We start from the raw sequence: 26,918 nt of genomic DNA, 5'->3' as shown, positions 1-26,918 counted from the left end.
TATTGTAATCTTAATAATTGCTGTACTGGTAATATGTACAAAAGCTTTTTTACAGAATTAAAAATGGACACCATAGAGAGATGTGAATAAGAGGAACAAAATTTTGTAAAAAGTAATGAAATTTGTACAAACATTGGCTGGGGTGGAAAATTAAAATGACACACGGAAGACGACATTTCAATGGAGACGGATCGACTTCAACAAACTTGTTCCCAACAAAAGGGATGTTATTACACAGAATAGTTTTTAACTAAACATTATTTTTATAATTTAGAAACGATATTTTCTGATTTGTAAAATTTAGTAAAACTAAATAATTTTAGCAACTTCTGAAAAAAAAATAAAGCAATAAAATACAAATTTGAAAATTGAAGACTGCTAAGCAATGTTATCTAAGACAGCATTTTTCAAAACAAGAACTTTTATCGATACCATATACAATACTGATATGACAATTCCAATAACGCCCCCGAAATAAAATAATCCCAAAATTAAAGTCTATCAAATAAGTCTGTAGTGGTGTGTGTGAGAACTATTGTGTGTATACAGGAAAGGTTTGCTAGCCCACTGCTATGACCGGCCGCGGACAGCTGATGATAGCACCAGTATACAGGAGGCAGCATCAACTACAGGAATCATCACTAAAAAAAAAACAATTTTTTACGAAAACATCCACCAGTGAATTGGGAAAAAATCCGCAATTTGAATTAAAAATTTAATCTATTTTCCTCCAGCCGAAACTAAAGTTTGTGTATCTAAGTTTGAACCCATGTCAAAGTTTTCAGAGGAATTCGTGGCTGTTTAGCAACTTAATTAAAGATTCTTAAAATGAGACTTAAGATAAAGTTATTTTCTATTTCGCAAAATTTGCCACAAAATTATCTCCTCAAAAAAACTTTCTTCTGAGTTTTTACAAAATGGTTTAAGTGAACGGTTTTCAATGACAGGACGGAAAACTGGTTCTATCGAATTGCAGACAGTTTCAGGACGTCAACACGTGTTGGTTACAGAAGTTAGGAAGCGCGGCTATGCGCTGGGATGAAACGAAATGAGAAGATTGTACCACCATGCAACCCCCAGGAGCTCGTTCTCTCCCTCGGTTAGATATATATATCACATAATATCTAAACAAATACTTAAAGAAGATTTCCTTTGGATTTCAAAGAATCACTTGAAGTGCAAGTCTTAAACCATTACGTAACCTTATTGTTACAAACGATTCATTAAACTTACATCATGGGGGTTACATTTTAAAAGACTACTTTTTTATCATTAATTTTTTTGTTCTTCTGGTGTCGTGCATGGGAACAACTCCCTGCACGGAAACACCTCTCCCTAAAGTTTTGACCATTTTAACACAATGTTAGACATAATTAGCAAGGTTATGACATTTTCCGATATTTATTAATGTATTTTGATTTGAAAAGAAGACGACATACGGGACTAAATAGCTTTTTTGCCTTTACCCCCTGTAAAGTACATTCAAGAACTGAATGCGTATTTAATATATGTCAACTAATAATTGCTTTTTCTGTTTAACATTGTGTTGAAATGGTTAACACTGTAGGCAGAGATGGTTCCGTGCAAGGGAGGTTTCCCCATGCACTGCACCGGGCTGATAACAAAAAACCACAAATTGTGCTTGCTGAAAAGATGTTTGCCTGATAAATGACATTTTTCCAAGCTTTAAATGTTCTCAATGTTTTCGTGTTAAATTGAATCCTAAAACCTTGAATTGTAAAGATGATGGAATAAAATTTAAATTATTCTAAGAACCTTTTCTCATAAACCATTTAAAGTGAGGTTTTATTTTTCTTCACTCAGCCCTTTCTTTACTTTTGAGCTTTGGAATAAATTTTGTTTGATTTTTAATATTTATGTTTCTTTTACAGCCCAATCCAAAAGAGCGAGATGGAGGGATGTTTCAGCCCCTCTGATTCTTCTCCAAACATCAGTGGAGGACATTTCAGATCCCAAGGGTGGAGACGAAAATACAGAATGGTCCGAAACCACAACCACTATGACAACTACACTAGAATCAGAAGCTCAATCTCTTCGCGTAGCCTTAAAAACGCCAACAGTTCAGAGTACAAATTCTGTAGGAGCCGGACATCCACTAGGACGTCCACAAACATTCCGACAGATGCCATATTCTGTTTCCTCTCCAAACAAACCCCAATGTACTGCCAACTGTCCTCCATCCCAGGGACCCACGTGTAAACCTGCTACCTGGTCTAGTTGTACTTGCCGCAACAAATTCTTTACTAATCTAGATAAATCTCAAAGATGTGACATATGTCTTGCCAAGAGCATCAGTGATAGCCGGGTTAAAAATCAAACCAAAGATCATGCTCAGAATATTAAAAAAGAGTTGTCGGACCAAAAGAAAGCTTTCTCAAAGAACAGTTTTGCGCGGTCTTCTCGCGAGTCGTCTTTGCTCACGGAAGTGTTGTCATGGCGTCGGACTAATTACTCCGCTTTTAGATTTTTTACATTTTACCTGGTTTTAATCCAGCCTACTGTATATGGAAGTGAATCACCAGATCGGGAATGCTGTGAAAATCCGCTGTATACTTTTGATAATCCAGAACGAGTAGTTACCACATTTTCACCCCCCGCTCTGACCTACAGACCCCCTGAAGAACCTGATATTTACCCAGAAGTTCCTGATTTACCAGGTAAAATATTTATGTACTGTCAAATATCCTTGTGCAAGCACTGCAGTGTACATGTCACATAAATTTCACTAGAAGGGGATCATACATTTGGCGTACCGTCCCGAGTTGCCTTATACAGTCTGTTTTTGTACTGTACAGTGTACAGCTTGCTCTGGATAGTTGAAAATTCGTCCCGTACATAAAATGAACTAGAGTGTACATACAGTGATATCGTACTATTCTTCAAATAAAAGCTTTTAAAAAACTAAAAAGACTAGTAATTATACATTTTAGAATAACTTTATCTATCTATCTATTTAAGTATCTACAAATTACATTATAATCCTCTGCACATAATCCAAGGAGATATATATCACTCCAACTAGTCAAGTTACAACCCANCTCCCTTGCTATAAAAGGTTTGCGCATACTTGCTTTCAGGATTTGCAAAGGGTGGAATTTTTGCAGCAGTTTGGATTTTTGCAAATCCAATCTCCGCAAAATATTCTCCATAGATAAATAGAATTCAGTTGCCTTGAGTTTTTAATTGATTTTCTTGCATAACATTGTTCAGATTTCAACAAGAAAACTTTTGAAAACAAAAAATAACGATTTAACATAATTTAAAAATATTTTTTTTTTCTATTTATGTATTCTTAAAATCTTTCCTTTATCATTTCATGTTAGATAATTATGAATAATTGAAAGCTGAAGAATTAAATAGTTGTTATGACACAATTACTTAGAAACAAGGGTGCTAAACAATATATATTTTTTATGTATTTTCTGTAATAATAATTAAAAAATAACTTTCATAAATTTTGTAAACTTTGTTTTATTTCTGGCTTTCACGTATTTCGTTTTAAATAAATACGTATTAATAGACGTTAAACAACATAAAACCTTTAGCACTTACAATTCTTATAATCTAAATCTAACTAAAGTATCTTCTTACTTGTGTAAATACAAAATTAGGAGTTAAGCTTTAATTGCTAAACTTTTTTCCTCCTTTTCTATAATATAAAAGAGAAGAGCTATAAATGGAGAGGAGAGGGGGGGATGNGATAGATAGATAGATAGATAGATAGATAGATAGATAGATAGATAGATAGATAGATAGATAGATAGATAGATAGATAGATAGATAGATAGATAGATAGATAGATAGATAGATAGATAGATAGATAGATAGATAGATAGATAGATAGATAGATAGATAGATAGATAGATAGATAGATAGATAGATAGACATATAGATGCATAGATAGATAGATAGATAGATAGATAGATAGATAGATAGATAGATAGAAAGATATATAGTGTATAATGATATATTATCAGAATATCCTCGTGTTGACTTTGTATAATGAATAATACATGAAGGTGTGGAGAGAGAGAGGGATAATGCCGATATTCTTACTTCATGATATTAACGTCAAACAAAAGCAAATTGTACGTCACTTATATCAAAATCCTTTCAAGTATAACTCCTCTTTCGAAAAAGCTATTTAGGAGGAAAAAAAATTTAAATATCTTTTATTTAATCAGATAAATTTGCATTCTTTTTTAACGCTTACTGAAAAGTTAGCGCACTCTAAAATACCTAATTTTATTTTGAGTGGAATTACCTGGAAAAGTGTAAAATAGTTTGTTTAATGTTAAAAGGGTTTTGGCTAGGCTGTTAGAAGTGGCCGAGTTTTAATTGTTAGGGAAAATTTACAAGTTTGTGGGGAAAATATATCGGGAAGAGGTTAAAAGCTTTAAAGTAAAATCCCCCCCCCCCCATCCTCTCAGTTTTTCTAAACAAGTTTTTGTAATGAAAAATCTATCTCTTTTTTGGTTTAAAAAGTTAAAAATAGATGTATCGGATTAGGTTTAAATTCACATAACATGTAATTTTTGACTTTTAGACTTCTTCAAAGCGTTTGATTTTTCAATTTTGAACATAAAAATGTTCTTTAATAATTTTCTTTAAATTATATTAATTATAAGTAAATTCAAGAGACATCTTTAATGGACTGTAAGTGTAAATTGAAGATGGAACGGTACGCTTATAAAAAATGTGTAAGATATAATTGTTGTTTTTTTAGGTTTGTAGAAAATTTTCTTTCAAAATTATAAACATTGATATCTAACTCTTACTTGATCAGACAATGCCTTGCCATCTTTAAATTGAAGATTACTTAAAATTACGCTTACAGACCCTTTACTTTGATGAAAAGTACTCATGAATTGAAATTGATTCCCGGCCTTGAAGTTATTTTTGATCGTGCATAGATATATATAAACACGCTAGATTTTGAAATAGTTAATTCTGTTTTTAGAATACAGAGATCAAAAGATTGCAAGTTTTCAAGCAAAAAATCGCTAAGAAATCTGCCATTTCCTTCTTAAAAACTAAAACCCAAATTAAATGCTTTTAAAATTATAATTAATAATGTCCAGAGCCTCAAAAAATATAAGTAAGTTAAGAAGGTTAAGTAAAGGTCTAGTTTTAGAAATGGATACTAACTTTCATTACTATTTGGACCTAGGTAAGATACATGTAAACTATCCAGTGTCCGAATTAATGAATTTGAGCCGCGGCTTAAATCTGCCAAAAACCGGTTTCAATTGAGCGCCAGCTTACATCTTGAAAAGTTAAATACAATTTTTAGTGGAACCAACCATATTTGATCCGCCAAATTTAAGGCGCGGCTCAAATTCTTTAAATTCGGCCTCTGAACATTGAAATAGTTTGTTCAAATCTGTGTTTACGTCAAGCTAAAGTAAAATATGTTATAATCATAACTTCTTTTCATACGCAGAGCCATTGAAAAAAAAAAATATTTTGAATTTTGTAATCGGATAAATTTGCTTTCCTTATACTTGTTCATAAAACTAAAACTACAGGAGCCTCGAGGTCACAAAGTCGTAACAGTAATGTTGCAAAAATGTAACCTTCTCCTTCTGTCGGGTTGACCGGAGGCCGAATTTAAGGAATTTAAGCCACGGTTAAAACGTGGTTGGTTCCACTTGAAAATGTATTCAGTGTTTCGAGATTTGAGCCGGCGCTCAATTGGAACCGGTTTTTTTGCGGATCACAGACGAAGTTATTCGGCAATGAATTAATTACAAAGAAAACAGGATTGGTGACAGCTAACCTATAAATTAGGATTTTTTAAAGCAAACTAGACAGCGCCTGATCCATCAGGGTTCAGTCATGTGTTTGTTGTCTATTCTGAACCAATAGAAATAGTATGGCGGTAACATCTATCTATCTCTCTATCTCATTATCCAATCAGAGTTATCCTTCAATCGGCGCTATCAGTAAATGGAAATATTTACTATTACTGAAGCTATCGTGAGACGGTTAAATAAAACTACCTCGGTTATATCTATGCGACATCACTGACGTGACTTTGAGAACTCATAGCTTCTTGTTTTGGTCTTAAGCATCAATTTGAGTTAAGCAAATTAATCCGGTAACATATAAGAAAACTCAAACATTTTTGATCTTCTCAATAGCTCTTCAATAACGGGAATAATGATTAAAAATATCTTTCAAAGGAATTGAGTTTTTGCAACAAACTTACATTTTCTAACCCCAATATCTTTGCAACCTGATGGTGTAAACCTTTTATATTTTAAACTTAGACTATTTGATCTACCAGAATTAGTATCAAAGGGTTAGGAAAACGGGTTGCTAAGTTATAGGAATTAGAAAATCTGAGTTTGTGGTAAAAAACTCAACTCCTTTGATATAGGTTCCCATGTACATTGTAACACCATTTAGACTTAAAGAATGAAAGTAGGAAGGCTATGAGATCTTCAAATCAACTGCTGAGATTGTTCTTTATGAATCCAGTTTAATGTTTGTTTTGAATTACTAGAGCAACTCCCCTAGCCAGTAACCGAATGAGGGTTTACTGGGGGGGTGGGGTAATGTGGAAGGGGATCTATGGGGTGCCCCTCATCCCTGGAATTTTAAAAATGAAATGGTTCTCTTAACATGTTGCACAATTGTTGTGTGTCATACTAGATAATCGGACTTAAAAAGTTATAACTTCTAAACGTTGTCTTAATTTTTTAGAGTTTCTGGTTTTCGTTGATTTTCGTAGATTAATAAATACATTTGACTGATATAATTTCATAAAACTTAAATGAACTGCAATCATATTAAATTTGATAGAACCTTCCAAACCCTTTAGAGAATCTTATAAAACTTTATTAGAATCTTCTAAAACTTTGAGAGAATCTAATAAAAATTGAGAGAATCATACAAAAACATTGATCGAATTTTATAAAACTCTGATAAAATCTAATAAAACTTTAATAGAATCCTTTGAACCTTTGAGAGAATCTAATAAAACTTTGAGAGATTCTGATTAAACATTGATCTAAAGGAATTGAATTTTTGCCACAAACTCTGACTTTCTAACCCCTATATCTTTGCGACCCGATGTCGTAGATCTTAGATATTTCAAACTATGAACTCTGTTTGATTAAATAATCGTTCTTTGAAATATCAAAGGTTTACACCATCGGGTTGCAAAGATATAGGGATTAGAAAATTTGAATTTGTGGCTAAAACTCAATTCCTTTACAAGAAAAAAACTCTGATACAATCGATCGTGAACACTTTAATAGAATCTTATAAAACTCTGATAGTATCTTACAAATTATTGAGAGAATCTAATAAACCCATGAGCGAATCTTATAAAACTTTAATAAAATCTTATAAAACTTGATAGAATCTTATACAACATTGATCGAATATAATAAAACAACAGGATGATAGAAACAGTTTAACGGATATAATATGAATATTTCTCATAAGGCATAACGTATGCCTCAAGTCAAGGGACTGTAAGTGTAATTTTATGTGACCCTCCATACTAAGGCGGCACAGTCCAATTTGCAACATATGCCTTTGAAACCTTGGTCTAATCAATAATATGGAAGATTGTCGTCATGCTATATTTTCAATATTATAAATATTTATATCTAATTCATACTTGAGCAGGCAATCAATAATATGGAAGATATTGTCGTCATGCTATATTTTCAATATTATAAATATTTATATCTAATTCATACTTGGATCAGACTTTGCCATTTTTGCATGGATGGTCACTTCAAATTATGCTTTTAGTCATTTTAAGAAACTCATTCCTGAGGGTTCCGAATATTTAAACTTTAACCAACTAGAAGTCAGGAGTGCAATAAATTATAATAATTATTTTTCCAACCAATTAAATTCTTGAATTCAAAACCTTAATTTTGGTAAAACAATACAAAAAGCTTTTTCTCCGGGCACTTTTTGCCATTAAAACATTTGGATAATGATTCAATGTCGCAAGAGCATCTAAACAACCATCTAGATATAGTGTTAATTTTTTAAACTAATTACAGGTGTGTTGCTGCCTACCCCTGCCACTGGTAGCTTGAGCTGCCTACTAGCAAGACAGCTGTGTTTAGAGGATTCAACATGCTCACAGATTCTTCAAGTCATTCCCCGGGTTTGTGGCCTTGAACAAGGTTAGATTTACTTACAGTTTAACCCTTAACTTTGAAAATATGGACAGAATTTATAAAATGTCGTCTTCTTAACCTACTGATAATTGAATACAGCAGATTTTTGAAAAATAATTATATGGAATTTTTCAAAACTGAATTTCTGCTTATTATATGGCTATTCATTTATTTTTACAATTACTATTATTTAGCAGTAATAGAATAAAGCCATCTAAAAATTGTAAAGGCCACATTTTATAAGTTTTTACGATGTCACCAAATTTCTTTGTTTAACTGCAGTAACATTTTTTTTGCCTCTAATCGAAAATACCCAAAATACCCTAATTTTTTAATTAGAAACAAAACTAAATCTTATCTCTCTAAAATTATCCGGACCAAAAAATCATTTCTGTCAAAAAAATCATTGCTATTTTGCTTCAATCTCCGGTTTGAATTATTGTTTCGATCAATTCACTGCTCAAGGATATCTTTGATGCGTTGGCCACCGTAAACTTGATGTCCTGATGATTAAGTCAGTATAATATGACCAAAATAGTAGGAGTCATTTTTATGAAAGATTTTTATTGAAATAAGAATTTATGGAGTTATAATGTATTTATTATTTTATTTTGTTTTCGTGGGTATTCCCTTTCAGCTTGATGTTTAATACCTAGTTGCTCAAGTATTAAAGTTTGTAATGTATTCTACAGTTTTATTGTTCATGCTCATGCTATCCTGTCAATCAAAACATTCATGCTCATGATATCCTGTCAATCAAAATATGTAAACAATTAATTAAAACAAGATGTTACTCTTCCTATGCGTTATCATTGCTGTATGTAATTTTTACTATATGCACTTTATGCTAAAAGTAATTTTTGCTACATCATTTTTTCTGCAATTTAGAAAACTTCCTTAGCCTTTCCTTGCAGCAGCGCTGGGCTGCTTTTTAACCCTGCGTCGTCAAAAAAAGGCCTAACCTTACCCTTAGTAATGTGATAGCAAACCTAACGTTTTCTTGGTGTTTAAGCAAAAATTACTTTAGCATTATGCCACTAGCAAAAAGAACTCTAGTAAAAATGGCACTTGTAAAAATGGCACTAGTAAAACTGCCACTAGTAAAAATGGCAGTAGTAAAAATGACACTAGTAAAAATGGCACTAGTAAAACAACCACTATTAAAACTGCCACTAGTAAAAATCAAACAAGTATAAATGACACAAGTAAAAATGGCACTGGTAAAAATGACACTAGTAAAATTGACACCAGTAAAACTGCCACTAGTAAAACTACCACTAGTAAAAATGACACTAACCACTAGTAAAAATTAAACTAGTAAAACTGTCACTTGTAAAAATTACACTAGTAAAAATGAAACTAGTAGAACTGTCACTAGTAAAAATGACACTAGTAAAAATGAAACTAGTAAACATTACACTAGTAAAAATGAATCAAGTGAAAATATATCGTCCCACAAACCAAGTCAAACCAAACGTTAAAGAATTTTAAGTTAAAGATCGAGTTCAATGTATTTTTAAAACACTGCAAGGCAATCCTGCATAACAGGAACGCATCCTGAAATTTTGTGAATTTTTTTATTTATTGATTCAACATTTTTCCAATACTTTTCATCATAATTTAAAATCAAAACTTAGTTATTGATTGATATTGATACAACATATTGAATCGATTGATTGATTGATTTACGCATTATTGCTTGATTTATTGTTTTTACAATTCTTCATTAACTAATTGATTGATGTGTACAATTCCACAGTGGTTAATTGATTAATTTTTTACTAATTGATTTATTTTCTAGTTGTCTGTTCGACGATCACAGTAAGCAAGTGCCAGGCTGCCCTCAGGAACAAAACTAAACAAAAAATAAATAACTAAAAAAACTTAAATGGTGAAATAACTTGAAAAATATTAAATATTGAAGCTCTCTTTGATACAGTTTTTAATCTTCATTTCATTTCTATCTTATTTCTAATATTTGAGTAAATTGATGAAATACTGAGTTTCCATTTTTGCTACTACGCAACCCTTTGTCTTTTAAAATATCAAACGATTACAGCATCAGGTTGCAAAGTGAGAGGGATTAAAGCATTACTTCTTTATTTCTTTATTTCGTTTCAGATAAAACATATGATAAAAACTTGAATAGCAATCAATGTCAAATTTAACCATTTTATATTCTAATCCTGTATTTAAAGAAAATTTTAGAATTAACATTTACAAGTTTAATAGTAATAAGTAAATTCATATTCCATAAGATAAAAACATGTCGAGCTTAAATAATACTTAATCTCAATTCTTTCTTATCCACTCGATGTTTACTCTCTACCAAAATCACCTCTAATAGATTTTAAAAGAACTAAATATTCGCTCCAAGCTCTCATTTACAAAACCTGATATTTTTGCAGCCTGATATTTAAGATATGAATTGTGCTATAGATTAAAGTCAACTTTTAATATATCATAGAAGGGGGGGGGGGTGGATAAAAGGATTATGAATAGCTAGATAGAATAGGGGGAAATTAGAAAATTTTAAAAGAATGTCCTAAATGTCTGGGATTAGTTGAAGCGAGGCTAGGACACCTGAACACACAAATATTTGACTGGCTGGAGTTTGACCGGAAAGGTAAAATTCAGGTGAAATAAAGATAAAATTGTAAATATCGGATTTCAAAATAAACATTTTCAATTTGGACCGGGGGAATACTGCAGGGGAAAGGGGGGCCTAGAAGGAAAGACTTCCAAACTCAATTTTTTTAATCCACATATCATAGCAACCAGGTTTTTTGGTAGATTTTTTGATATTTCAATCTATGAATTATGCTAGATCAAATAGTTTGTTATATTAAAGGTTTCCCCAATCAGGTTTAAAAAATGTAGGGATTGTAAAATTTTAGTTTTTTAAACAAAAACTCAGTTTCTTTGTGCGTTTTACCAAAAAACTGATTACTGGACTCACCCTTCACTTAACTTTACCATTTCTCCAGTCGAAGTACTGTAAATCACTGCAGTGCACACCGAAAACTTAGTTGAATGTGGTCTACAAGTCTTAATAAGTCCATATAGCTTTGCAACCTGACGTCGTAAATAAATTTCAAGCTATTACGTACGTCTACTTGAATAAGTAGTCTAAGTTTAACATGTAAAAGTTGCATCATGTTGCAGGAAAAATTCAATTTTTAGGCGTTTAAAAAATCTGGATTTAGTACGGAGTATCTTGTATCCTGGGTTTAGTACAGAGTAAGAACTGAGTATCTTGTATCCTGGGCTTAGTACGGAGTAAGAACGGAGTGTCTTGTATTCTGGATTTAGAAAAGAATAAGAAGCAAGTATCTTGTATCCTGGGTTTAGTACGGAGTAAGAACGATGTGTCTTGTTTCCTGGGTTTAGTACCGAGTAAGAACGGGGTGTCTTGTATACTGGGTTTACCACGGAGTAAGAACGAAGTATCTTGTATTCTGGGTTTAGAACGGAGTGTCTTGTATCCTGGGTTTAGTTTGGAGTAAGAATGGAGTGTCTTGTATCCTGGGTTTAGTATGGAGTAAGAACGGAGTGTCTTGTATCCTGGGTTTAGTATGGAGTAAGAACGGAGTGTTTTTTATCCTGGGTTTAGTACGGAGTAAGAACGGAGTATCTGATCTCAGACCTTGAAAACGTCAAGTTCCTAAAGCAAGGAAAGGAATTTTTGAAAACAACATTTAAATAAAATCTGCTTTCTCCAACTTTGAGTTTTATCTGTTTGCTTTTTCATTTTTTTATCTCATACAACGTTTTTCTCATTTACAATACACCTGTTTCATACGCTGTGTCAGTGTGTATTAAGTATTTGTGTTTGTAAGTTGTTTGTCTTTGAATGGGGTGTATGTTGTGTGTGTGTTTCATGTTGTGTTTGAGTTGTGTATTGTGCGCGTAAGCATAATGTGTATGTTATGTATGTGTGGTATGTTGTGTGTGTAAAATATAACTCTAATAATATAACGACCAACAATATAACGATAAAAAAAATAACCACCAAAAATATATCCATGTTTTGACCAAAAATTTAAATAGCTAAAATTATAACCTTTTTTTTACCAAAAATACAACCATTTTTTAAACCAAAAATAAAACCATTTTTACCAAAATATAACTGTTTTTAGTCAATAATATAGCCATTGCCTTACTAAAAATGTAACCTTTTTTAACCAAAAATAAAACTATTTTTTTACCAAAAAAATACAAACATATCTCGCCTAAAATTATAACTATTTTTTTAACCAAAAATAAAAACATTTTTTTAACTTGACATTGAACGTTTTTCTAACGATAAGAATTAATTTTTAGTAATGCCTGAATGCGATTCCTCTAAATATTTTGATATTTTGTCAGGAAGTATTGAATTAATTAGTGGTTGATATTTTTTCAGGAAGTATTAAATCATGGAGTGGTTGAGATTTTGTCAGGAAGTATTAAATCATGGAGTGGTTGATATTTTGTCAGGAAGTATTAAATCATGGAGTGGTTGAGATTTTGTCAGGAAGTATTAAATTGAAGAGTGATTGATATTTTGTTAGGAAACAATAATTTAAGAACTGGTTGATTTTTGTCAGGAAGTATTAAATTAAGTAGTGGTTGATATTTTGTCAGGAAGTATCAAGAAGTGGTTGGTTGATATTTTGTGAGGGAGTATTGAATTCAGAAGTGGTTGATTTTTTGTCAGTTAAAGAGTGGTTTGATATTTTTTTCATTGAGTGTTCCATAACATTTTTAACGAATAAGAAATGAGGTTGGATCTTTATTTAGTTATACATATTAATCTTGGGTGTTGGAATTCAATAAACAGGATGTTTTTGAAAATTGATTAACAAAGTATGAAAATAGTTTTGGTTACTATTAATATGAAAAGTGACATGAATAACAGTTTAACTTATTGGAAAAAGAACGCAAAGCTTCCCACAAACCTTATATAATAAATACTGTATAAAGTAGTTGGAGAATAATATATAATAAAATATCATTAATTTGACCATTTTCTAAAAAGAAATATTATAAAAGAATTCTTCGACTTAGTTTCATCATTTCTCTTGAGGATTAGGTTGTAATCTAATNGGGGGGGGGGGTGGATACGGAATAAATCGAGCCAAAAAAGGAATAATTTTTTTTATAAAATTAGATTTTTTATGTTTTTATTTTGTTAGAACATTGAGAAGCTTCCCATACTTTAATCCTACCTGTCTCTGTAAGGTGAGATATTCTTGATTTGCTTTTTATTCTTATCCTGTTCTTTTGGTCTTGTCTATTATAGTTCTATTCTTTTGTTCTTGTCTACTATAGTCCTGTTCTTGTGTTCTTGTCTACTATAGTCCTGTTCTTGTCTGCTATAATTCTGTTCTTGTGTTCTTTTCTACTATAGTCCTGTTCTTGTGTTCTTGTCTACTATAGTCCTGTTCTTGTCTGCTATAGTCTTGTTCTTGTGTTCTTGTCTACTATAACCTTGTTCTTGTCTGCAATTGTCTTGTTCTTGTCTTCTATAGTCCAGTTTTATCTACTATATTCCTGTTCTTGTTCTTTGTCTCATATAGTACTGTTCTTGTGCTCTTGTCTACATATAGTCCTGTTATTGTGTTCTTGTCTACTTAAGTCCTGTTCTTGTGTTTTTGTCTACTATTTTTCTCTTCTTGTCATATATGTCCTGTTCTTGTGTTCTTGTCTAATAAAGTTATGTTCTTTTGATCTTTAGTTTTTTTCTATTCTTGTCCTCTTGTCGCCATGTCTGAAATAAAGTTGTAAATATATCTAATCATTAGTTCTGATCTCTACATTCCTCTGTATATAGAACTATAGTAGACATCTTTAAACATCTTTACGGCTGAGTGCTTCTTGTCTATCTGTATGTCTGGACAATCTTGAAGATTCACAGAACTGAATTGTTTTAACAACGCATCTCTCTCTCCATAGTGTTATCACATAAATGAACTCAGTTTTTGCCACAAACTCTGATTTTTTCAATCCTTATATCCTGAAATTGGATATCTTAAACCATTGATATTTCAAACTATAAATTCTGTCAAATAGAATATTCTAAGTTTAAAATAGATAAAAGGTTAACACCATCAGGATGCAAAGAATAGGGATTAGACATTTTAAGTTTGTGGCAAAAACTCAATTCCAGGAATGAAACCACAAGTTTTTTTTGCCTCATCTCAATTTTTGAAAATCACTATTTCCTTGGCAATCATTTAATTGAATAATTGTGCAGTTTCAAATGAATTAGTTATCAAGGTTTTTTTAACTGTTTTATTTAATTTGTGGTTTCTCTGCATAAATGACTTGCTCATTTCTTGCTTGTTAGACACAATAAAGAAATCATCAGAACTAAACACTTTTTGAGTCAGAAAAAAGACTTTATCTTCACGTTTTTCGTCAGATTAAGGTTTCAAGGGAACCGTTGTAAGTCTGCACGCCATTGCAATCTTTGCATATAAATTACGCTAAAAGCCCCTTTAAGTAATAAATGTAGATAGTTATGCAATATTTTTTACCATTAGTTTATACAATATTCTTTAAACATCATTTAGTTGAAATAATTCAGTTTTGATTAAATAAGTTTTCCCTAAATATGTCTGAAAGTCTATTTATCATTTTCATTAATCTATTAGTTTATTAACCTAATTTACGATCCGTCTTTAATCTATTAATTTTAAAATTAAACCTATAATTAATTTTAAAATTTCAGCCGCCAACAGCTGATGATCATCAGTGCAATGATTTTAGTGAATTATTATTCGATCATCCTTGCCTCAATACTGCCCCGAGATGTAAGTTTAAATATTTGTTCTTCCTATTTTTAAACATTTTGTTTAATATTTTTTTCTGATAACAATCTTAGTCTTTTGATGTTAATCATATCTACATGCCGTTTGTATATTAAAATAATTTTGCTGATTTTCTTATTTTTATTGTCGAGTTTATAAAAATTTGGGAAAAATCCAAAATTTCATTTACCTGAGCTGAAAAGTTTAGAATGGTGGCCATCGAGATTAATGCTTAATCCTCTCTTTTTCTTTATATCGAGACTAACCTGATCTTGTACTTGTATCCTGAAAAGTGTATAAAATTCAACCAAACAGGGTCGCGAATAAGAAGCCGATCAATTTGAAATTTTGCGCGCCATTTAAGATTAATATAATTATAATATAGAGAAAAGGGAAGGACTCTTAATTTTAAAAAACCGGTTTTTGATTTTTTTCTACTTTTTCCAAAAAAGAGTGGATTAAGCAAGAAATCATAAGTGTCCACATTGGATATGCGGATTAAGCAGTCGGGATCAATGGTATCCCATTCTAAAGTGCCCAGCTCTGAAAAATTTGGACCTGATCTCGGATTAGCCGCTTTAACGTTTTGCTTACAAACAAACAAACAAGACTTACCAATTCGCACTGCTTCGTGCTCCTTCTTTTTAAGTCTTACAAAGGTAATTCAGTTTCTTGTAATTTTAAAAAAATCCATCATCTTTTTCAAGACTAAAAAATAGGAATTCAGATGTATTCGTACATTTGTATTGGCCTCGGTAGTTTCACAGAAACATATTTAATTAAAATTTAAAAAATATTTAAATTTTAAAAGCAAGGCGTCCTGGTGTATGTGTTGTATATTAATTCAGCTTTCTACTCATAATACTTTCAATATTAATTATATGACACGTATTTGAAGCTTCTTAATAATTTGGTTTTTTTTAAATTCTGTTTAATTGTTGGAATTTTNATATTATATTATATTATATTATATTATATTATATTATATTATATTATATTATATTATATTATATTATATTATATTATATTATATTATATTATATTATATTATATTATATTATATTATATTATATTATATTATATTATATTATATTATATTATATTATATTATATTATATTATATTATATTATATTATATTATATTATATTATATTATATTATATTATATTATATTATATTATATTATATTATATTATATTATATTATATTATATTATATTATATTATATTATATTATATTATATTATATTATATTATATTATATTATATTATATTATATTATATTATATTATATTATATTATATTATATTATATTATATTATATTATATTATATTATATTATATTATATTATATTATATTATATTATATTATATTATATTATATTATATTATATTATATTATATTATATTATATTATATTATATTATATTATATTATATTATATTATATTATATTATATTATATTATATTATATTATATTATATTATATTATATTATATTATATTATATTATATTATATTATATTATATTATATTATATTATATTATATTATATTATATTATATTATATTATATTATATTATATTATATTATATTATATTATATTATATTATATTATATTATATTATATTATATTATATTATATTATATTATATTATATTATATTATATTATATTATATTATATTATATTATATTATATTATATTATATTATATTATATTATATTATATTATATTATATTATATTATATTATATTATATTATATTATATTATATTATGTTATCTTATAATAAAAATTTAATACAGGGTAAGTAAAAAAATGGATAATGCGATGTCTTGCAAATTTTCAAAATATGTATTTGCTTCGAATTATACGTATAAAAAAGTAAAATTTTACAAAAAAAATGTAATCATATTTTTTTTCAATTATTAATAAATTTTGATGAAAAAATTTTGCAAAATAAAAGAAAAACTGTTTTACACAAATGTTAAATATTCCAAAAGTATATTTGAATTTGTATTTTTTTTTTAAAACATCATTAGAATATATTTACACACTTTCAGCTGATGACCCGTACCCTGTAGACGCTTTACCGTACTGTACACATGCAGAGGATGTTTGTAATAATGATAAATCTTGCAAGAATAAGGTATAACATATTTAGGTGGGGGAATGGCGAGAAAGAAATTTTCAAAGAATATTTTTGTGAGGGGCCGGGGGGGGGGGAGTAATGGAAATGGGACATACTTGAAATGGCAAGTATTTTTTTTAAAATGTGTATACCAACAATATTGAGCAACAAATCAACAACTTTTTTTTGCGACTTTTCCCAAAAATTTTTCAGAATTTAAAATAAAATAAATAAAATCCATACCAATCAATTATTTGACTATTAAAGGGACTGTCAGAGACATGATTTTAATTATGATTTTCCCAACTCACAACCTTCAAACCTTTTTTCTCTCTGAAAGTTAATAAATTTAAAACGTGGTTCTCAATATGACCGGTGGATAGAGCAAATTACAAACTTCAACATATTTAGGTTGAAAGACGTCGATATCTTCTTTATTGTTGCTCAGATAAAGTTTACATGGTACCTATGTGAATTGTGCATTGCAACTCTTTAACTATGGGGCGTTTGAAAATACTTTAACATTCCTTTTAATCATGATTTCTGTATTGTAGGTTGTCACCTTCCAGCGAGTCTGTCAAACGGAAAATGATAAATGTGTCATGGACGAAGTGTAAGCAAACTTTTTTTAAATTCTTGCTAAATATTATGAATATAAAATTAGAACTTAAGACATCGTGAGTTATCTCGAACATTCTGTCCGAATTTTGAACAAAAATCGTAATTTCGAACGCTTTCGTTAGTTTGATAGAACATCCAAAATATTAGATTAGATTACAGTGGGAACTAGAAAACGTGGAAAAGAAAGACGACATTATAGCGATACTTAAGTTTATATGATGTCTTTACAAAACAAATGAGTTTACAAGTAGCTGATTAAATCATGCGTATAAAATTAAATGGGTCTGTTTACATTGCAAAATTGCTTTGTCTTATGTTCCTTAGATTATTTAAAGTCATAACTTGAGTTTAAAATGCGTCATCGAGTTTTCTGGTTCTCAAGGTAGGTGGGGCATTATTTGTATTGGTGTAGCAAAATATATTGAATTATAAGGGTGGGCAGATTTGTTTATATATTAAAGATTAAAAATTTGAAAATGGAGTTGCTATTTTATAAGGTTTTTTACTTCATTGAAATTGGTGTGAAAGGGAGGGTGGTCCATAGATCGGAGGCAGGTGGTCATAATATTCTGCTGCAGATTTTATAGAAACAAGAACACAAAACACACCAACATTTTCTAGAAATAGGAACACAAAACATACCAACATTATCTATATGGAAATAGGAGCACAAAACATACCAACATTATCTAAAAATAGGAGCACAAAACATACCAACATTATCTAGAAATAGGAACACAAAACATACCAACATTATCTAGAAATAGGAGCGCAAAACATACCAACATTATCTAGAAATAGGAACACAAAACACACCAACAATATCTAGAAATAGGAACACAAAACACACCAACAATATCTAGAAATAGGAACACAAAACACACCAACATTATCTAGAAATAGGAACACAAAACACACCAACATTATCTAGAAATAGGAACAAAAACACAAAGCTCACAATCATCTGTTATGCTATAAATCATGCTCGGAATCAGCTGTTGCTTTTATAAAACAGCTGATAAACTGATCAGTTGGCAAACATGAATATAAATGGGGGATTAGCTATCTCTGCCTTGGAATGTCTGAAACTGGCCAAAGANTAAAGTACACAGTGTACTTTAGAAATGTTTATTACATGGTATTAAAGTACACAGTGTACTTCAGAATTGTTTATTATAGGGTAATAAAGTACACAGTGTACTTCAGAAATGTTTATTACAGGGTATTAAAGTACACAGTGTATTTTAGAAATGTTTATTACATGGTATTAAAGTGGACAGTGTACTTCAGAAATGTTTATTACATGGTATTAAAGTACACAGTGTACTTTAGAAATGTTTGCTACATGGTATTAAAGTGCACAGTGTACTTTAGAAATGTTTATTACATGGTATTAAAGTACACAGTGTACTTCAGAAATGTTTATTACATGGTATTAAAGTACACAGTGTACTTCAGAAATGTTTATTATAGGGTAATAAAGTACACAGTGTACTTCAGAAATGTTTATTAAAGTAAAAAAGTACAAGAATCCAAACACCTACTTTATGGAATACAATTTAGAGCTTGGTCATAACATTCAAGTTTTGGAAACAAGAATTTTCTAATTTGTTGTAACTGTTTTGATTGTATTATATTAATAGATAATTTATCTTCTAGAAGTTCATGTCACTTGTCCTGGCAAAATCTACGACAATCCCCTATATTCGGTTGCATTTGTCCGGCTAATATGCCGAATAAGAAGCGCTGTGACCAGATCTTTAAGCTTGTGAATGGAAATCCTTGTATCGGTGAGTAAACTTGTCCTTAAATTAATTCTAAAGAGAGTTGTTCAATTCTTCTGAAACTGGGTTTTCAATATTTCCGAAGAGGGTTTCAATCCTTCCTAAATGGGTGTTCAACCCTTCCTGTGAAGGTTTTTTATACTTCCTAAGATGGTGTTCTATCATTTCAAAGAAAGGTTGTACAAGCTTGCCTTAGAAAGTGTTCAATCCTTCCTAAAGATGGATACAATTCTACCTAGGATGGTGTTCTATCCCTCTTAAAATGGTGTTCAATCCTTCCTAAAGATGGATACAATTCTACCTAGGATGGTGTTCTATCCCTCTTAAAATGGTGTTCAATCCTTCCTAAAGATGGATACAATTCTTCCTAGGATGGTGTTCTATCCCTCTTAAAACGGTGCTCAATCATTCCTAAGATTCAATACTTAATAAAACAGTATTTAATTCCTCCAAAGAAGGTGTTCAATCCTTCTTAAAAATGGGTACAATTTCTCCTCAGAAGTGTCTAATCATTTCTAAGTCAATCTTTCCTAAGACTGGGTACAATTCTTCCTAAGATGATGTTCTATCCTTTCTAAGAAGGTGTTCAATCCTTCTTAAGAATGGGTACAATTCTTCCTAAGATGATGTTCTATCCTTTCTAAACAGGTGTTCAATCCTTCTTAAGAATGGGTACAATTCTTCCTAAGATGGTGTTTAATTCTTTACAAGAAGGTGTTCAATCCTTTCTAAGAAGGTGTTCAACCCATTCTAAGAAAGTGTGCAATCATCCCTAAGAAGGTGTTTAATCCTTCATAAGAAGGTGTTCAGTCCTTTCTAAGAAGGTGATCATCCCATCCTAAGAAGGTGTTCAACTCTTCCTGAGAAGGTGTTAAATCCTTTCTAAGAAGGTGTTCAATCCTTTCTAAGAAGGTGTTCAATCTATCCTAAGAAGGTGTTCAACCCTTCCTAAGAAGGTGTTCAATCCTTCCTAAGAAGGTGTTCAATCCTTCCTAAGAAGGTGTTCAATCTATCCTAAGAAGGTGTTCAACCCTTCTATCCTAAGAAGGTGTTCAACCCTTCCTAAGAAGGTGTTCAATCCTTCCTAAGAAGGTGTTCAATCCTTCCTAAGAAGGTGTTCAATCTATCCTAAGAAGGTGTTCAACCCTTTCTAAGAAGGTGTTCTTTCCATCCTCAGAAGGTGTTCAATCTTCCCTCATTCAAGGTGATCAATTCATTTTGTGTTTAAACCTTCCTGAAAATGTTTACAATTCTTCCTAAGAAGGTGTTCTATCCTTCCTACGAAGATGTTAAACCCTCCAAGAGCAAAGTTTCCATTGGCACATTGAAACCGAACAAGTTTGATTATTCTCTATTATTCTCGTCAATTAGGGTTATCAAGCGACTAATGATGAACTGAAGTATATTGAGCCAACCCAAACTGAATGAAAACTCGGGTTAATTTCAAATACTAACATGATCCATGCTTTAGCATATTGAAACTATATGCTTTAGAAAATTGATGCTATCCATGCCTAAGCATATTGAAACTATCCATAATCAAGCATATTGAAACTATCCATGCTTTAGCATATTGAAACTAGCCATGCTTTAGCATATTGAAACTATCCATGCTTAAGCATATTAAAACTACCACATTGGAAGAAAATTTAAACTAACCATTAAGGGAAGCATATTTAAACTACCCAAGCGGGAGTACATTGAAACTATCAAAGCGGAAGTATATTAGAACTACCCTAAAGGGAAGTATATTCAAACAACCAGAGCGGACAAATATTGAAACTACCTTAGCCAAAGTATATCAAAATTACCCTAGCGGAAGTATGTTGAAACTACCCTAGCGGAAAAATATTTAAACTACCCTAGGGGAAGAATATTGAAATTTATACCCTAGCGGAAGTATATTGAAACGGCCCTAACGAAAGAATATTGAAAGTACCCTAGCGGAAGAATATTGAAACTGCCCTAGCGGAAGAATTGAACAAGTTACTCTGCATGCAAAACTAATCAGACCAAGTCAATAGCAACAAATATAAGTGTCCGTCCACCATAAATATTTAGTTTTTTATTAAAGGGGGAGGGGGGGGGGGGGGATTCATCCAAGGGGCACAGGTTTAAGTTGAGTTTGAAGACTATGTTTTACCAGGACAAATCCTAGTTTTCTTGTGACGTGATGCACTTTTAAAGAGAGACATTTATTCTGTAAATATGAAAATCAGTTCAATATTTTTACTTTTAAATTGCGTTAAGTGAAGATACAAAACTATTGGTATAAAAGGGACTTTAGAGATAATTTCAAGTGAAGGTCCATTTGTACAGTGGCAGGTCGGATTCATAAAGATGGCATTTAAATCAAGGACTGATCTTGGATGACGGAAATAAATTTTTTTTGTCATAGCTGCTCAGAAGATAGGTTTTAATTGGGTACCATCATAAATCTGACATTCTGATTAATGTATGATTACGTTGACAGTTCCTTTAAAAATGTTTTTCTAGTAATTTCTTGTAAAAAGTTAGAAGCGGAAAATATTTTAAACCAAATATCCTGTATTCAAAGAATCAGCGTTTATAAAAACCGGAGAACAGAAAATTCTAAAATTCTTTGAACTATTTCTTTTTTCGTAAAGCATTTAAATTTTAACAAATTCTGAATATATCTTAACATTTTTTTTTCTTTTTCCAAAGTTTATGCTTCAGGGTTTAGCTAGTTTCGCCTAACAACCAGTTTAAAGGGACTCTTTACAAATTTAAATATGGTTTGCTAAAACTTCAAATTAAAAATAAAAATTGGGACAAATCCATTTTTGATCCTTTTTAAATTAACTTAAATGCGAATTTCTGATTTCAACCAAATAAAAAAGAACAGTCCCTTTAAAATCTGGTGGAATTGAATTCTTAAAGATTCTGTAACATTAAGATAAGAAGGGTTTGCATATTAATCTTAAAAGATATATCCAACATTTTCAACATTTTTATACAAACTTGAAAATAAGGCAAAACTTGCATCGCTGCAACCGAAAACCCACACTAGTGAATAAAAATATTCGCCTCTGCGTGATTACTACAAAGGCATTTTAAGGATTATCAGGTTTTTTAATTTTTATGGATAAAATAGCCATTCATGAACTTGCTAACAAATCATATTTACAGTTTAAAAGTATCTCTTCCAAAGGGGGTTTAAACCCTTTGGTAAAACTCAGTTGTAAAATTATTAGTCATTTTCTAAACTTTTCTAAAATAATTTAAAAAATTGAAATAAACTTTCCAAATTATTTCAATAATTAATGATTTTACTGTTTTACAACTGAGACTTTTTCCTCACTGCACCATTTTTTGTTTCCATTTTTCAGACGCACAAATACCAGACTCCATCCGACCAACCTTTTCCAATCTGGCGGATGCCGCAATATTTTGGGAATTTTACTACCGTGGGTTGCCAGGTTACTCGAAAACCGGTTCTTCCGGGCCCGAGACACGCCGCACCACACGGGAAGTATATGTTACGAGCGGAACAGCTGATTCCACGACACCCTGGTATATTCCCAGTGTGTCGGACAGGGAGTACAACGGTAAGACAAGTAGTTCTAGGGTCCATTTAGTAGTTTCGGGGTACATTTAGAAGTTCCAAGGTCCATTTAATAGTTCCAGTGTCCATTCAATAGTTCCAGGGCCCATTCAATAGTTCCGAGTTTATCTAATAGTTCCAGGGTCTAGTTATTAGTTCTAGGATTCATTTTTAAATTCCAGGGTGCATTAAGTAGTTCAAGGGTTTCTTTAGTAGTTCCAGGGTCCATACAATAGCCGTGCGTGGGTTCCTTAAGAAGTTCCAGGGTCTGTTTAGTAGTTTCAGAGCCCATTTAGTAGTTCCAGGGTACATCATTAATTGAGGATCCATAAAGTAGATTCAGAGTTCATTTAATGGTTCCAGAAAAATTCCATAATTACAGGGTCCATTCAATAATTCCAGGTTCCATTTTAGGTTCCATTTTGTAGTTCCAGGGTCCATTTAGCGATTTCAAGAATCAATCAATGGGTCCATTAAATAATATCAGGCTCCATTTTGTAGTTCTAGGGTACATTCAGCGATTTCAAGCTCCAGTCAAAAGTTTCAGGATCCATTTAGTAGTTCCAGGGTCCTTTTAGTAATTCTAGGGTATACTTAGCAGTTCCAGGGTCCATTTAGTAGTTCCAGGGTCCAATTTGTACGTCCATGCTGTATTCAGTTATTCCAAGGTCCAGTCAGTCGATCCGGGATCTATTTAGTTGTTCCAGGGTCCATTTAGTAGTTCCAGGGCCCATTTAATAGTTCGAGGGCCCATTTAAAATTATTTCTGCCATCAACTGTTTATCCAAACCCAGTAAAAACTTTAATGCAGACTTTTTTGTTTGTTTTTTGCCAAAAATGCAATTTATTTTAAAAATATTTTCTAAAAGTTGTAAATTTAGTTTATTTTTTGGGGAGGATAACTCAGCAAGAAAAAAAGATTGTATTATTATTGTTTATTATCTGGTTTCAACTTTAAAGGTTTGGTTATAAATTGTACATGCAAATACGCATCAGGTTTTAAGTTTTAAATCTTATGTAAAAATTAAAAACGTAAAAAGTTTTAAAGGTACACAAATGAATCCTGATATTTCAGTTCAACTACCTAGCCAGTCACTTCCTATAAAAAAATAACGTTCCAACNTATTTATTTCGTCTGATGGGACTAGTAATTTAGAGTTATCCCCCCCCCCTCCCCTCAAACCAACAACTTTTGTTTGTGTTAATAGCACGCAAATTGGTTTTCAGCCAATAAGTTCTGCTTTAAATTAAAATAGTACTCGCCAACCACTATGGGATCACCACCTTTCACTTTTTTATTTTTTTCACCCCTCCAGCTTTAGATTTGTTTAATTTCTTAAATAATTGTTTAATTGTAAATTATATAAAATATAAAAACATTGAACATAATATTCAAATTTGGATTTTTCCGTAACGCCTAAGAAATTCAACAATTTTTTTTATATTGAGATTATAAAAAAAAGTGATAAATTTCTTTTATTTAATTTTAAGAGAATTTTGATACAGCATTTTTATTCACAATTTCATGATCTTGTTATAAAAAGTGTGTTATTTGTTCCAAACCAAATAAGTAACGCGTTCGAGATTAAAATCTTGAATTTAAACCAAAAAGGAAAAATCCCGGCCAAAAAACATATTGTCCCGCATATCATTATACCAGAAGACTGTTGCATAAATAGATATAAAATGGAACTAAAAACGATAACACCTGCCTTAAACTAACATTATCATCTCTATACTTTTGCAACCTGAGTCCTGTGAATCTTTGAAAATTAGATGATGAACTTTGAGATATAAAAGGTTTAGATCATCAAGAGTTGCTAAGATATATGAAGATAATAATTTTTGGCAAATGTTTTGTGTTAATCTGCGCAAAAAAACAATTGGTCAATAAAAAATGTCAAGACCTTTCATGAAATTGAAAAAATTGAAAAGGTCTAGAAAATTTTAAGAACTTGTTGGTTTACAAATTTCTGTAACGTTTTAATAATTGAACGTGTTTTGAATAATGCGGGAGAATGGTTTGCAGAATACTAATGTTCCACACTTGGAGTTTCAAGCTGCCTTAATCAGGCCAAAATACGAATGTTTATAAAAGCAAGCTGACGTTAAAAATAATTAGTGTTTAGCTCCTAAAAATATCTTTAAAAATTTAATGTAATTTATCTATGTTTATATTTGAAGAAAATTAGATTAAATTTTTTTTCTTTTTGTGTTGATGAGTTGAAAACTGATTTCTTTAAGGTTCTCGTCAGCCTACGCTACAAGATCAAGAGATTATAAACATGCGCAGCACCTGCCATCTAGCGCTGGATAACTGTGAACGGGACGCGGCATGCAGGTTAGTTTAAAAACAGGCCGCGTGGTGTCAAGCTTTTGAATCATTGTTAGTTTAGAAACAGACCGCTAGGTGTCCAGCTTTGGAAGCTTTGTTAGTTTAGAAATAGGCCGCTAGTTCTCAAGCTTTAATAGTTCAGAAACAGTCCGATAGACATCAATATACATTACAAAAATACTGTTGGTTGAATAAGTAAGAGTTGATGTCAACGGCCCCTTAAATTCGATATTTTTAGGCCTTACTTGGATTCTGTCAAGTCTCGATGTGTTGATTCCTGTAACAGGGAAAGGTAAGTCAATAAAATGTATATTAAAGGGAAAGTTAATGATTTTTTTAAAGTGGATATAAAACAATTTACATCATGAGATTAGAAAGATAATCTTGTTTTAAACCATCCTAACAAATAGCCAAATATATTTGGGTTGGTTTAGTATTAATTTTCCGAATACATTCCATCTTTTTATTAATAATGAACATAAATCTAAAGAAATTATGGCAGTTTAGGCCATAAATGTGGGAATTGGAAATTTTGGTGTTTGTGTGAAAATGACTTGTTTTTAAATAATTTCCTAGAATTTTTAATTTAATTTCAAGATCATGTCATTTTTATCATTGCCTCTGGTTTTGACCAAAAATTTCTTTTAATCTAAAATCTAAACGCCCCCCGCCCCTAATTCCTCAATCCTCCTAGTTACACCTTTTGATTAGGTCACTTTATTATAACATCGAGATGAAACTTGATTAATTTAAAGCTTGAAGAATCAAAATTGAATTATAAATTAAACCTTGGTGTTGCATTTGCAGTTTAAATTAATGTCTGGACTTCAAAGTATTTCAGGGGCTTATCAATTTTTTTTAAACTTTCGTCCTAAAATGGTCACATAGATTGGTTTAAGCGTGATCTGATATATCGTTAAAATTTGTCGTGAAACCATGTTCTGATCATCAAGTTTTCTTGTATATTATTGTGAAACCATGTTCTGATCATCAAGTTTTCTTGTATATTATTGTGAAAACTTGTTCTGATCATCAAGTTTTCTTGTATATTATTGTGAAAACATGTTCTGATCATCAAGTTTTCTTGTATAGTATTGAGAAAACATGTTCTGATAATCAAGTTTTCTTGTATCGTATTGAGAAAACATGTTCTGATTATCAAGTTTTCTTGTATATTATTGAGAAAACATGTTCTGATCATCAAGTTTTCTTGTATATTATTGTGAAAACATGTTCTGATCATCAAGTTTTCTTTTATATTATTGTGAAACCATGTTCTGATTATCAAGTTTTCTTGTATATTATTGAGAAAACATGTTCTGATTGTCAAGTTTTCTTGTATATTATTGAGAAAACATGTTCTGATTGTCAAGTTTTCTTGTATATTATTGTGAAAACACGTTCTGATAATCAAGTTTTCTTTTATATTATTGTGAAACCATGTTCTGATCATCAAGTTTTCTTGTATATTATTGTGAAAACTTGTTCTGATCATCAAGTTTTCTTGTATATTATTGT

At 30.8% G+C, this 26,918-nt stretch overlaps 1 protein-coding gene across 2 annotated transcripts; it reads left to right on the top strand.

The window, feature by feature from the left end:
* Positions 1-948: 948 nt before the first annotated feature.
* On the top strand, positions 949-25,722 carry LOC111717202 (uncharacterized). 2 transcript variants are annotated; one of them, XM_023492707.1, is made up of 12 exons: positions 949-1,099; positions 1,893-2,678; positions 8,052-8,177; positions 9,973-10,018; positions 13,349-13,394; positions 14,887-14,968; positions 17,028-17,113; positions 17,650-17,708; positions 19,376-19,506; positions 22,851-23,069; positions 25,310-25,406; positions 25,639-25,722. In XM_023492707.1, the coding sequence occupies exons 1-12, from the start codon at positions 1,039-1,041 to the stop codon at positions 25,694-25,696; spliced, it is 1,797 nt and encodes a 598-aa protein (XP_023348475.1). In that variant the 5' UTR covers positions 949-1,038; the 3' UTR covers positions 25,697-25,722. The 2 variants fall into 2 exon arrangements, with proteins under 2 accessions (XP_023348475.1, XP_023348476.1); XM_023492708.1 differs by lacking the exon at positions 22,851-23,069.
* Positions 25,723-26,918: the final 1,196 nt, after the last annotated feature.

The sequence above is a fragment of the Eurytemora carolleeae genome, unplaced genomic scaffold, assembly GCF_000591075.1.
Source record: "Eurytemora carolleeae unplaced genomic scaffold, Eaff_2.0 scaffold1899, whole genome shotgun sequence".
Classification (NCBI taxonomy): domain Eukaryota; kingdom Metazoa; phylum Arthropoda; class Copepoda; order Calanoida; family Temoridae; genus Eurytemora; species Eurytemora carolleeae.
The sequence above is the reverse complement of the archived record's forward strand: the minus strand, read 5'-3'. Positions and strand labels throughout refer to the sequence as shown.